Source organism: Amphiura filiformis, chromosome 18 (genome assembly GCF_039555335.1).
Source record: "Amphiura filiformis chromosome 18, Afil_fr2py, whole genome shotgun sequence".
NCBI classification, from domain to species: domain Eukaryota; kingdom Metazoa; phylum Echinodermata; class Ophiuroidea; order Amphilepidida; family Amphiuridae; genus Amphiura; species Amphiura filiformis.
This window is the reverse complement of record NC_092645.1, coordinates 15,087,994-15,101,429: the sequence shown is the minus strand read 5'-3', so window position 1 is coordinate 15,101,429 and position 13,436 is coordinate 15,087,994. Positions and strand designations below refer to the sequence as shown.

General features: G+C 39.3%; 1 protein-coding gene across 1 annotated transcript; it reads right to left on the bottom strand.

The window, feature by feature from the left end:
* Positions 1–3,471: 3,471 nt before the first annotated feature.
* On the bottom strand, positions 3,472–7,372 carry LOC140139590 (E3 ubiquitin-protein ligase TRIM33-like). Its single transcript, XM_072161295.1, has 2 exons — positions 7,110–7,372; positions 3,472–5,131 (listed from the first exon to the last, which is right to left on the bottom strand). Exons 1-2 carry the CDS (start codon positions 7,370–7,372, stop codon positions 3,472–3,474), a joined length of 1,923 nt encoding a protein of 640 aa, XP_072017396.1.
* Between the last annotated feature and the right edge of the window lie 6,064 nt (positions 7,373–13,436).

Below are 13,436 nucleotides of genomic sequence, written 5' to 3'. Positions count from 1 at the left end.
TTTTTTTTTGTCAACATTCAAAATTTTGTAACATGCAACTTCACATTCTGTTTTGATAGAATAAGGTTTAGTTTTTAGCATCCATGATGAAGATGTGAACATCCACCATCATGGGTACATCAAACAATAAATGTATGTTGATGATTTAATATCAGAGATGCCAGTGAGTGTTGTCAAAAAATCCTGAAATGGCAAGAAATTTCCTGAAAAATGTTCTTTGCCTATACATTTGTACAGGATCATCCGAGTAAAATTTCCTGAAATCAGTAAATTTCCTGAAGACTGGCAACACTGTAATATGCATATTCAGTTTTTATGGGCCATTTCAGTTGAAATCCATACACCCTTTGCACAGATCCGCCATCTTGCTACCAAAACGAGGTTCTCCCTGCAAACGCATGCGCAAAACATGCATTTTTGATTCTCACGCTTATCTATCTCGGACCCCGAGTTAGTAAGTCGGGCCCCGAGTTACTATCTCGGACGCCGAGTTACTAAGTCGGGGCCCCGAGTTACTATCTCGGGCCCCGAGTTACTATCTCGGACCCCGAGTTAGTAAGTCGGGACCCCGAGTTACTATATCGGACCCCGAGTTACTAAGTCGGGACGGGGCCCCGAGTTACTATCTCGGGACCCCGAGTTAGTAAGTCGGGGCCCCAAGTTACTATCTCGGACCCCGAGTTACTAAGTCGGTGCCCGGAGTTACTAGCTCGGACCCCGAGTTAGTAAGTCGGGGTCCCGAGTTACTATCTCGGACCCCGAGTTAGTAAGTCGGGGCCCCGAGTTACTATCTCGGACCACGATTTACTAAGTCGGGGCCCCGAGTTACTATCTCGGACCCCAAGTTACTACCCAGATAACATGGCGATACTGGTCCAATGGTGGCCAAATGTATGTTCCACAATGGCCCAACATTGGTTGCTGATATCACACCAATATCGTTTGCTCATGGGCCCAAGATTGGTCAAAAATTGGGCTTGGGCCAATGTTGGCCCCAGCTTGGCCCAAACCTTGTCACAGACATTATACCAACATTGGGTCTGTACCTATTTCTTATTGGCAAACAATTGGCTGTCAATGTTTTAACAATAGGGCCTATGCAATTTTAATAGTATTGGGCCAATATTGATGCAATGGAGTACTGTAATTATTGGACGTTATTGGCCCGGATATGTATCATCTCTTGCCCGCTTCGCAAGACCATCGCAAGACCATATTTTAAAGACTTAGTAACTTGGGGTCCGAGATAGTAACTCGGGGCCCCGACTTACTAACTCGGGGTCCGAGATAGTAACTCGGGGCCCCGACTTACTAACTCGGGGTCCGAGATAGTAACTCGGGGCCCCGACTTACTAGCTCGGGGTCCGAGATAGTAACTCGGGGCCCCGACTTACTAACTCGGGGTCCGAGATAGTAACTCGGGGCCCCGACTTACTAACTCGGGGTCCGAGATAGTAACTCGGGGCCCCGACTTACTAACTCGGGTTCCGAGATAGTAACTCGGGGCCTCGACTTACTAACTCGGGGTCTGAGATAGTAACTCGGGGCCCCGACTTAGTAACTTGGGGTCCGAGATAGTAACTCAGGGGCCCGAGTTACTAACTCGGGGTCCGAGATAGTAACTCAGGGCCCCGACTTACTAACTCGGGGTCCGAGATAGTAAGTCGGGGCCCGACTTACTAACTCGGGGTCCGTGATAGTAACGCGGGGCCCCGACTTACTAACTCGGGGTCCGAGATAGTAACTCAGGGCCTCGACTTAGTAGCTCGGGGTCCGAGATAGTAACTCGGGCACCCCGAGTTAGTAACTCGGGGTCCGAGATAGTAACGCGGGGCCCCGACTTACTAACTCGGGGTCCGAGAGAGTAACTCGGGGCCCCGACTTACTAACTCGGGGTCCGAGATAGTAACTCGGGGGCCCTACTTACTAACTCGGGGTCCGAGATAGTAACTCGGGGCCCGACTTAGTAACTCTGGGTCTGAGATAGTAACTTGGGGCCCCGACTTAGTAACTCGGGGTCGAGATAGTAACTCAGGGCCCGACTTACTAACTCGGGGTCCGAGATAGTAACTCAGGCCCCCGAGTTACTAAGTCGGACCCCGAGTTACTAAGTCGGGCCCCGAGTTACTATCTCGACCCCGGGTTAGTAAGTCAGGGCCTCAAGTTACTAAGTCGGGGCCCCGGGTTACTAAGTCGGGGCCCCGAGTTACTAAGTCGGAGCCCCGAGTTACTATCTCGGACCCAGAGTTACTAAGTCGGGGCTCTGAGTTACTAAGTCGGACCCCGAGATAGTTTTTTTTTTATTTTCTTTCATGTCACTTCGGGGCTCCGTAGCAATAAAACAAATTAAAGCGTAAAACTCGACCTGTAAAAAACGTCCTAAGGAAGACAATACTGGATAATACGAGAAAGTAAATTATATAATAAGGTTTAACAACATACCACGCAATACTAATCATACGCACGCTGCATGATATCGAAGGAAAGTACAACAACGCACAAGAAGCCGGGGGGCACTCCAACTTTGGAGGTAGCGCGTATGTAGGGCTGTTAAGACCCCCTTTTTCAGCATCGCTGTCACCCAAAGATCCCATATTTTTTTTACGAACGCATGCTCATGCTCTGTCACCTGAAGAACCCTTATTTTTCCATTATCTGTCACCCAAAGGCCCTTACAAGTTCAATTTAACAGCAACTTTCATTTATCACTTATTTTGTTACTTATTTTGAAAAACAACGAAATTTGAAACTAGAAATTCCATGTTCGTGGTTTCTGTGGCGCTGTTTTGGCTCTCACCCAAAGATCCCATTTAAAAAAGGTAATGTTCTCACCCAATGACCCCATATTTTTTACATTTTGGTCTCACCGAATGCCAAAAAACATGCTCTCACCCAATGACCCCTTATTTTTTACATTTTGCTCTCACCGAATGCCCCTTCGTGCGAAAGTGCCAGCCCTATATATCCATTTCATATTGAAGTGCCCCCCCGGGACAAGAAGACAGTCATGCCACAGCGCGCTAGCATCATTCAAAAGCCGTCATAAACAGATATTTTTACTGTGAGGCATAACGTGATATTTAGATAATAAAGGTATTGTTTTTAGCCGCTGGAGTGCATCTATCGTCTCATATAACACGGGCGGCATCATTATTTAAAACAACGAGGCGGAGTCAAATAGATGTGAACTCTAAAAAAAGTGATTTTGCAGCAGACCGAATTCCTGACGAGTTGAAACATGCAGTGATGAGATCAGAAATGTACATATCCACTATTAGTATTATTGAACGTAATATGGTAAGCAATCTTATACTGGTTTCTAAGATGTGCAGGCTGGAAGCTAGTGAAGGGCCATTTCGTGCGAGTCAGTTACAATGTTAGTAGAAATGTTCTGTCTCAATATAAATGAAACCGTCTTATTAGTTCAGCACATTATGGAACCCACACGGTGACTAAAGAAGTCCTACCGGCCTACTTACGACGAAAGATTTTTACATGAGAAGGTTCTACTACTGCCATCTTCTTGTCGTTCTGCATTAGTGTTATTCCGTATGGTACATTGACGTCCAGTGTAAGACATTGTAAGTACACGCCTTTAGATGAGAAGCAGTAGATTCCTTTTGGTGTTCCACTGCAACTAATACATATCTCATCATTCATGCTGCAGCAAACATCTCTAGGATACCATCCAGACACACCTGTAGGTGCAGTTATGGTATGCTGAAGGGTCCCACTAGAGTCTAACACATGAACACCTGAAGACCCAAAAGGACTCACGATGATATTACCTTGTGATGTTGTGGTAATAAAATACGGCTCAATGTTGACATGGAATGAAGTGATATGTGTACCATTGAGATCATGGATGCTGATGTATTTCTTGTTGGTTTCTCCTAACAATAGTTGCCTCTTATTATTAATAGCCAGTCCTCTCAAATATGTTCCTTCTGCATCTGATGCCACACCTGGTGATATCGCTGTGAATTGGGAGAGATATCGACCATCTGATCCAAACATTCTGATGTGTTTGGCGTAAAAGCATGACACGTATAATTCCCCATCAGGACTGACAGCTACATCCCAGGCACCATATGATTGCTTATCAAGATCGAATTTAAACTTCCCATCAGAATTGTAGACTTTTACAGGTACTGATGATGAGAAAGTTGCTACAACAATATCACCAATAGGTGTTGTTGAAATACCTCTAGCACCCGATACTTTGCCAGCATCATCTTTGTCTCCAAACTGACTCTCCATCTCCCATGAACCATCTGATACTTTGCTTGGTAAAGCTATGAGTTTCCCGATGACGGTAACGCTCGTTATCCTGGAGTCAGCCTTGAACTTAGGTAGTTCAGCAATATCTTGTGGGACACTATCAGGTACTTCCTTGCACAATTCCTCGAGTGAGTTGCTGAGCTGCTTATAAACAGATGCAATGTCAGTATCAGATCCACTCTGAAGAACTTGGTTGGCTACCTCACGTGCTGCTTGGAATCGGACTTTCTGGCTCTGCAAAGTTTCTTTGGACGATTGGATCTTCTTACGAGATAACGCTACTGTCTCGTCTTGTTGCTTCAATAGCCGTCTACGCTCCTGTTGGCAGATCTTACGGACATGCTTCTCTATATTATCTATCTCCATATCAATCTCAGCGATAGATTTCTTTTTGTTGCTATCTAAGACTTGCTGCGCTTTATGAGTATCTTGTAAAGCTTTGTCGACTTGCTTCTCAGTAACTCCATTTTGCTTGACTAACACTTCGATCTTCTTCCGCTGCTCTGAGACAATGCTCTTTAAGGTGACGTATGTGTGACCTGGTTTTGAATGGTCTACGACTGTACAATCTCTGCATATCAGGATTCCACATGTCTCGCAGTAAAACCACAGTTGCTGGCCTTCGTGCTCCCTACAAGTTACTTTCTTCTTATCTGCTAAGTGCTTCATGTTGACCTTTCCAGACTTGATGTCTTCTAACTTGATAACCTGGTGGGATTTCAGTAATTTCTTCTGATGAAGATGAACGCCCTCTTGGCATAGAAATCCATTGCACTCTAAGCAGCGAGCAATGACGTCATTGCCTGTTTCTTCACAACACACACACGGTACGTTTCTCCCTCGAGACGAGCTGAAAAGATGGAAACAATGACATGTTACACGGTCGGTACTTCAGCCATTGGGCCTTAGGAACAGCAATATTATTCAATAACCTATAATAGACCTCAAGTTCTTTATTTCCTAGCTAAAATTATCATATTAATTTTGATGACGTAGCCATTAAAAGACAATACTATTACAAAATTAAACATCCACATTCATGTGTTTCCCACTGGCATATAAATAATGCCTTTTCGCTACAGCCAAACTGAGAAAAAGGACAAAGATATCGAAATATCGAAAATGAAAGGTTTTAATTGTCATATTTCTAATTGCTATCAAAGTTCAACGATCACGAAATGCATTACTTTAATATTCGAATATTAATATAATGTTTGCTATACAATTCGCGATAAAAATGTTTTAATCAATTATTGTATAAATAACTAAGGCCTGCCCTTTGTAATCTGAGATGTACATGATGATAATATATGATGATATATGATGATAATATTAATAAAGATCAAAGTACATGCAATATTTTGCTTCTTATGATGGGCATGCAAACCAAAGAAACTATTTACATCCGCCCTTACTATTCACAGGAAATATTGAATGAGACGAAACTAATCACGAAATAAAATGGATTGGTCCATTTGACAAGACGGTACGTCGAGTGAAATGAAACAATGCACAATTAAACAGTTAATATTTGTTTTTTATCAATCCAGAATATCATATATCATTGTCCAGAATACTAGTATACTCATTTATCAACACAGCATTAAGTTTGACATAATTATATATCCGATTATTAACCCACAACGATTCTATGGGCGTGCACACCAATGAACTGTCTAGAATTTATGTACGAGTGATAAACATGATTGTTATTTTGTAATTTTTCATATTTGAACGTTTCTGTACTGTTTTCCTAAGCATATTTAGCGCTAGTTATTTTTTTTTTAAGTGCCTGTAAATGTGCGCAAAAAAATCGCTTGCAGCTCCCTTTCTACCTGCCACAAATTGCTTCTCCCTCCTTTTGGCTTTTGTCTTGGCAGATAAAATAAATCTTTACCCTCCCCAATTTTACCCTGCCCAGGGCTTTAATATAATTATTGCACAGACCTTTAGTTATTATACATGGACCCAAACACCTTTGTGAAACGCTTGAATCGTGGCTGGCGGATAACATGTTGTCTTTACATAATGGGGAAAACAGAGTTTTTTTGGTTTTTTTCGGGTCAGAGAAAAAAAGTCAAGTTATCAACCAGTTTGTTAATAAAAACAGAAAACAGTTTGGAAATTAATACCATGATATGGACAATTCAGGGGCAAAATAGCCTCAAATACATGTCGTTATGAATTCGGCAGACGGCCGAATCCTGATTTATTTTGAATTAGAGAACAAGGGATTAAGCGCTTTTCGCTCTAGATGGCAGCATATCAATTTTCCAACGGTGCTTGCTCACCGTGAAAGTAAGCGAAAAGTGGGTGGCACACATGGTTAGCTTACGGTGCAACGTAGTACGATCGACGATCATCACCGTTAAAAATTGATATGCTGCCCTCTTGAGCTAAAGCGTTAATTCATGAATAATTCATGCATAACATTAATTTACTAAAAGCCGAATACGGATTCGACTGTTTGCCGAATTCATAACGATGTATCAAGAGTGTGTATTGATCAAGTTGTGTCTGGGGAGACCATAACAAAAATATTTTTCAAAAAGTTAATTCAAAGCTTACATTTTGTACCGTCAAGGTTTGTGTCTCAATCAAACTATATAGGCCTAATATTAAACAAAATTATGTTCTGCACTCATTCAAAGTCATTATGATTACATATAGCGTCTGCCTGTTAGTCTGGTCTGAGTAAAACCAAAACGGCTTCAGACTACCGAAAACAAGATGGGCAGAATCATGTATCAAAAGTTTGTCAGGGATTAAGGTTGCAATCACAGAATATCTCGCAAATGGTGGTTTCCAATTTTTGATATTACCCTCACCTTGTGGCAATAAGAGATGACACAAAGACATTTCCAGGCAGACCATCCACCCCATTGGATGGCATCGGTGTAGTCCTCTTACAATTCAGTACAGGACACGTCACGGTTTCCTTGTTAGGTTTACTCCATTCTCGTAAACATTCCAAACAGAACGTGTGAAGACACGGTAGAGCTTTGGGTTGCTTGATGATCTCATTACAAATACTACACCGCGCAAGATCTTTGGGTGGATCGAGAGAGGGAGCAGGTTTGGATGACGCCATGTTGAATGGATGTAAGTTGAGTAGAATGTTGTTATTCTAGGCTATGCTTTTTAGGGCGGTGGCGTGTGGCGGTTATCGGACTTTGTTCTATTCGGGTTTCTGATATACAGTGCGAGCATTAGGAGGCAGATTTGACAGAGATAACTTTTTCATAGCTCATAAATATAAAGCGATGTTAGCCAGGCAAGTACCTCGTCGTGTGGCGCAATTTTCTCAACGTTGAGCGTTGGTCAGCCTAACATGATTATCGTTGCCTAAAAAATTATTCCTGCTTTTTTACCTCTTTCTGGTTTTATCACTTTTCATGTTTTTGTTTTGTTTTTGTTTATTTTGTTATTGTTGTTTTTTGTTGTTGTTGTTGTTGTTTATTTGTTTGTTTTGGTTTTTTCCTGGTTTTAAGCTAATTTGTTCCAATTTCTCTTAAATTTTGGCCCCGCAAGGTCTTGTTCAGGAAAGCAGGAAAAAGGTCCCGCTTCATTTATTTTGAAACCCCAAACAATAACAATTGTGATTTCCTACCCAAAACAAGTACTGGCATTTTCAGCCACGCGGTATATAATAAGGGATTTACACTTATGCGCACTTGGGTGTTACGTAGCATAGTGTCGACACCCAGTGTTATAAATATAAACGTAATACTCCGTTGGTGAACGAAGGGCGATTGGTATTTCACCGAACGCAAGAAAATGAGGCCTATCTGATTGGCTAGAAATCGATCGCTTGATCACTCAGTGGTGTAGTACAAACTCAAAATGGAGACATGTATTCAATTCGATTGAAATCGATATTCTATTATTGACGCAGATAAAGAAAGTCGATAATGTAGATACAGCACCTGGATCTTACACGGGTTCCTTTATATAATTTGTTTCTCAAACAGTTGAATATATCACAATTTTAACTTTTGATTTCAAAATCGTTACTTATAAAATGCAGTAAAACATCCACAGCAAAATACCGGTCCCCACTAATTAGTGTATTTAATTTCCAGTTAGTGTATTTAAAATAAAACCTTGGATTTACCAAGCAATTGAATAGACGAAGGTCCCGTTTTAAAAGTGACAAACTGGCCTATACAAGGCGCAAAAAGATTCCAACAAGCGCAACAAAGAGGCAACACAGTTTCTTCAATGAAGCGTTGTTTAAAGCAGTTTTTATTTCAGTGTTTACTTCTCTGTACTTTTCATAACTTTCATTTTATTAGTCAGTTCTTTTGTTTCAGTTTTCTTTTGTTCCTTTTGTTTTAAATTAAAGCCAAACGCATAAATTAGCCATACCACTCTCAAACCAGATGTCTGGTCTGAGAAGTTTTGAATAAGCCAGTTTGTCACTTTTAAAACTGGATCTTCGTCTAATCAAATGCTTGTAACGTTGCTTCTTGAAGTCACATTGGATTCAATTTGGTGTCATAATGTGCAAGATTAGATAGTGCATCAATTAAAAAAAATTTACCCCAATACTGTTCAGTTTTGAAATTGTGATTACTTGTAAGGATACTTTATTGGCGCAGTATATGTGACGTGTCATGTCAAAAGCAGACACTTTTGGGCAGGATCGTGTATGGAGAAATAGCCAAAAATCTGCCCCGGGGTGATTTTTTAACAATTTGGGTTTGTTGCGAATTTGTGATGTTATTAATGTTAAAAATATTGTCTGATAGTTTCAGACCGGAATATAACTGGCATCTTGAATTTTTTGAGACATTTTTCAAGGTACTTCCTACTCTCAACACTCCCTCATTTCAAATATATAGTTTTGGTTTCTCTTTTGTTCAGAAACCAAAAATCAAGGGATTAAAAAGTAGAGCTGATCTGATCTGCAATCATAACACTATTATGCTGGGAGGACACAGTATAGGGTATATAACCAGAAGTATACAATAGCCTATTGTGCTAACATAATTATTATCATGATTGATATCGGAAATCTATCCCGCGGACGACAGTTGATGCTCTCTGTCGAAGGTAGGTGGCATATTACACTCACGAGTTCTAGGCCTAGAAATCATATACATGCGAGTATACTGAAGGATGGGGTGGGGTGGGAGAATTTGTTTGTTTGTATGAAACATAAACGATGCATGGAGATGATTTGATTATGAATTAGTTTATTATCCCCGGAAGCACAACCCATACCTCTTTAAGAGGGGGCTCCCTCCCTATATAACCACCTCTTTCCTAAATTACCCCTTTCCCCTCCTCCTCCCTACATTCGATATCTTCATCTCGGCTCTCTTCCCCCTTCTCTTTCACTTCCAATGCTCTCTCTCATATGTTTCTCTCTCTCCCGGCCCATATCCCCTTGCCCTCCAACCCCCCCCACACACACACACACACACACACACAATCTCTTCTCCCTCTATCTTCTACTTTTTGCAGTAAAAATTGCTTCTAGTAAAAGTCATTGGGTTATTAGAGGTCATATAATGGCCTTCCATCGATTCTAGTACATGGGATTAAGGACATGAATCGATTTTGTTTATAGCACCTATACAATTACAGTAGTGGCCCCTTTTGTAATGTCGAATGCAAATATTTCGATGGTCTATATATTTTCACAGTGAAATCAGCTTAGGCTATTTCGTAGTCTCAAGCCAATGCTTTCAAACTAAATCAATGCTTTCAAATGTAGACTGTTTTGTTCGACTTCTCTGCTCGTGAATATTGCACTGCGAAATTTAAACATTTCTTTTGTATACTTAGATCAGGTACCTCGAAAATCCTGTAATTTTATTCGTCACACCACTTATAAGAAACTGAAACCAAAACCGAAACTACCTGTCACAAATGTTTAGTTTTAAACAAAAGGTAGAAACAAAGAGTTCGATATCTTGTGATTCAAGTGGTTAGGCAGGACAATAGGAAACCACGTGACCAAAACCAAAACCAAAACTAAAACTATATATTTGAAATGAGTGATTGTCAATAATATTTTTAAATTTTTAAAGGCCGATATCTCAATTTCCAATTTTATAATACCATAGCTTACAAACTAAATATCTTCGCTTAGGAATGTCCGATTTCATTGGGGAAAACGGCGTTGTATGGCAAATATCTCTTTATTTAAGATATGTAAAAACCTCGAAATTGATAACCTGCCCAAAAGTGTCTGCTTTTGACATGACACGTCACGTCACATATGAAGAGCTTCGTTTCAAAACCCCTTACATCCACTTGCCCATTTTTGAGAACACATCAAAAAATCATCAAAATAATCACTGATATAAGGTGTTTTTCAACAAAAGCAGTTTTTGGCATGATGCTCATCCTACCCAAGCATCCCGCTAAAAACTGCTTTTGTTGCAAACCCCCATATATCAGTGATTTTTTCGATGATTTTTGATGTGTTCTCAAAAGTGGCAAGTGGATGTAAGGGTTTTAAACAAAGCTCTTCATATATACATGCAAGTAATGAAGTAGTTTGAAGTATGAAATAGTGAAAATCTGCTGTAATCAAACAATAGTTTGTCGACATTTTGAGCATAGCCCTTACTTTTAGCCATTAGCATTTAAAATAAGTATTCTGATACATGGACAAGGCATTTCGTGATCCTCAGCATCATTGGAAACCTCTGGCTATATTTATGTACAAAAAAATTCTTGCAGATTAATTCGTTTAGCAAAGATATTGTGAAAATTGAATTTCGTTCTGGTGCACCAGAACGAAATTACAACACATTGCCTATGGAGCAGTGTAATACACATTATCATGCATAACTCGCAAACACAAAATTGGAATCAACTGAAATTTTGGAAATAAGCTTTTTTTCGTGGATATCAACTGAAAAATGTCATAAAAAGAGGATGATAGGATCACGAAATACTCCTTTAAAGGGGGTCTCCGGCAATCATAACATTATGCCCTATATGTTAGGGCAAGTAAAACGTCCGGGTTTGTGAAAAAAAGGAGGAAGAGGGGGCTTTTTATTTTTGTATAGCAAAATCGGTGTAAATACCCATAATTAGAGCTGTTTTAGCATATATACAATAATGCCTGGAAAAAGGAGGAGGCCTCTTTTTATTTGTTGTTCTGAGAGATAGGCTCCCTCTAACTATCACAAAACCTTATAAAAGTGTTTCTTGTATATTAGCAAGGCTATAGAAAGCATCTCTACTTCTTAGACATATTTTTTGAAAAGTTATAACTGAATTTCAAAAAATAAAAATAAAAATGAAGAAACCTCAAAAAAGGAAACGGGAGGGGACGTGAAATAGGTTTTATTTTTTATTTGGCCTTAGAAAAAATAATTATCAAGCATGAATCACATGGTTTTATTTAAAACAAACTCATATTGACCATAAATACAAATAAAAACAATCGGCTCTCAACATGCGATGTTCAAAATTCCCGCGCCAAAAATTGTCCAAGTGCAATGACGTAATGGTTATTTGTGCTCCATTGTCGTCAGCCTTCATTGTATTACTGAGACGTCATTGCACTCGACAATTTCGGCGCCCGGGAATTTTGAATATCGCGTGCTGAGAGACGGATGTTTTTATTCGTTTTTATGGTCACTATGAGTTTATTTTAAATAAAACCATGTTAGTCATGCTTGATAATTATTTTTATTTCACATAAGGCATAATGTTGTGATTGCGAGAGACTTCCTTTAAGCATGCCTGCGCCACTGCCGAGATATGAAGGCAGTCTCCAAAATATCTATTGAAATATAAATTGTTATGGACGTATTATTTGCATTTGTCACAAAAATGACCCGAGTTTCTCCTTTTGGATTTGAGAAAAAACCTTACAAATTGGGACGTATCCATTTGAAATTACACCAACCAGCAAGTTAATTCCCACAGTAAAGGATAGGGTGTCTGTACTGGAAGACCTTGGCTGACTTATGAATTCCTGGTTCAGTTTATCTGATTACAAAGCGAAATAAGATTAAAGTCATAATGTACGATCTTATAATATGAATTTGGTTAATTTTTTTCAAACCCGATTTTTTGGCATATTTGTAATGTTTACACATGTCACAACTTGCACCTAAATGGAATCAGCCAAAACATAAAGTCATAATTCAAGAAATGATGACTTTATGTCGGCCCATAGAACTGCGTGTTAAACGGCCAAAATAACAAGCAGTGTTTCTTTCACATTATCTTGTTATTTCAGCTCAATATGGACAGAAACCATTCCCAATCATTATTACTAGTATTATTTCAGCATTTTGAGTATATAATGACAAATATAAAATTTGAAGGAAATCGTACATTAAACCTTTAACTCAGTAAAGGGACTGGCTTATGAGTTACTATTATCATATCGAGGGTTGGGAGCCAGAAAGCATTAACTCACAAAGGATTCCTTTGTGAGTTAAGGCTTTCTGGTTCTCAACCCTCGATTTTGTACTCATTATACACACTATGAAAAGCATATACAAAGCACAGCATTCATGTCTTGTCAATTTTATTCAACTACAAGCAGCAGGGTAACCATGGTAACCACCCATATCTACTTCAAAATCTACACTATCAAACCTAAATAAAATCATTTATATTCATGTACACCCAGTTTGTCCTTTTTAAATATAATTATCTACAATATATTTACTATCAGTCTGAAGCAATTGATGTCTGGTATGCTAGTAGGATGTTAGTGAGCCATATTATTTTCCACTTTTAGCCATATTAATTAAAAAGACTGCATTATATTTCTTAATATTAATATTAATTAATATATTGATCTTATATGAAATATGTCAAGGAAGGCAATAAGAACAATTATGTTTTCGTAGTTCTCTTGAGTAAGATTTAAAATACACCAAAATGAAAGGTTTGGGCATTTTAACCCTAACAAGAAAATCATGCACGAGGTTGAAATTACAAGCCTTATAGAACCCATACCATTCCTATTGTGTGTCTTATTTGTCTTGATATTTGAGTACAAACACAGCTAGGTCATGCTCCGACCCACTTTGAGATATTAAAAACCTAGAACATTTAAGGCAGACACCCAAACTGAGGGCACCAGGAGCACAGATTTATTTTTATCAAATCTTGTCACTTCAAAACTATATATTGCTTGAGTCTTACTGAATACACATTAATGAATCACA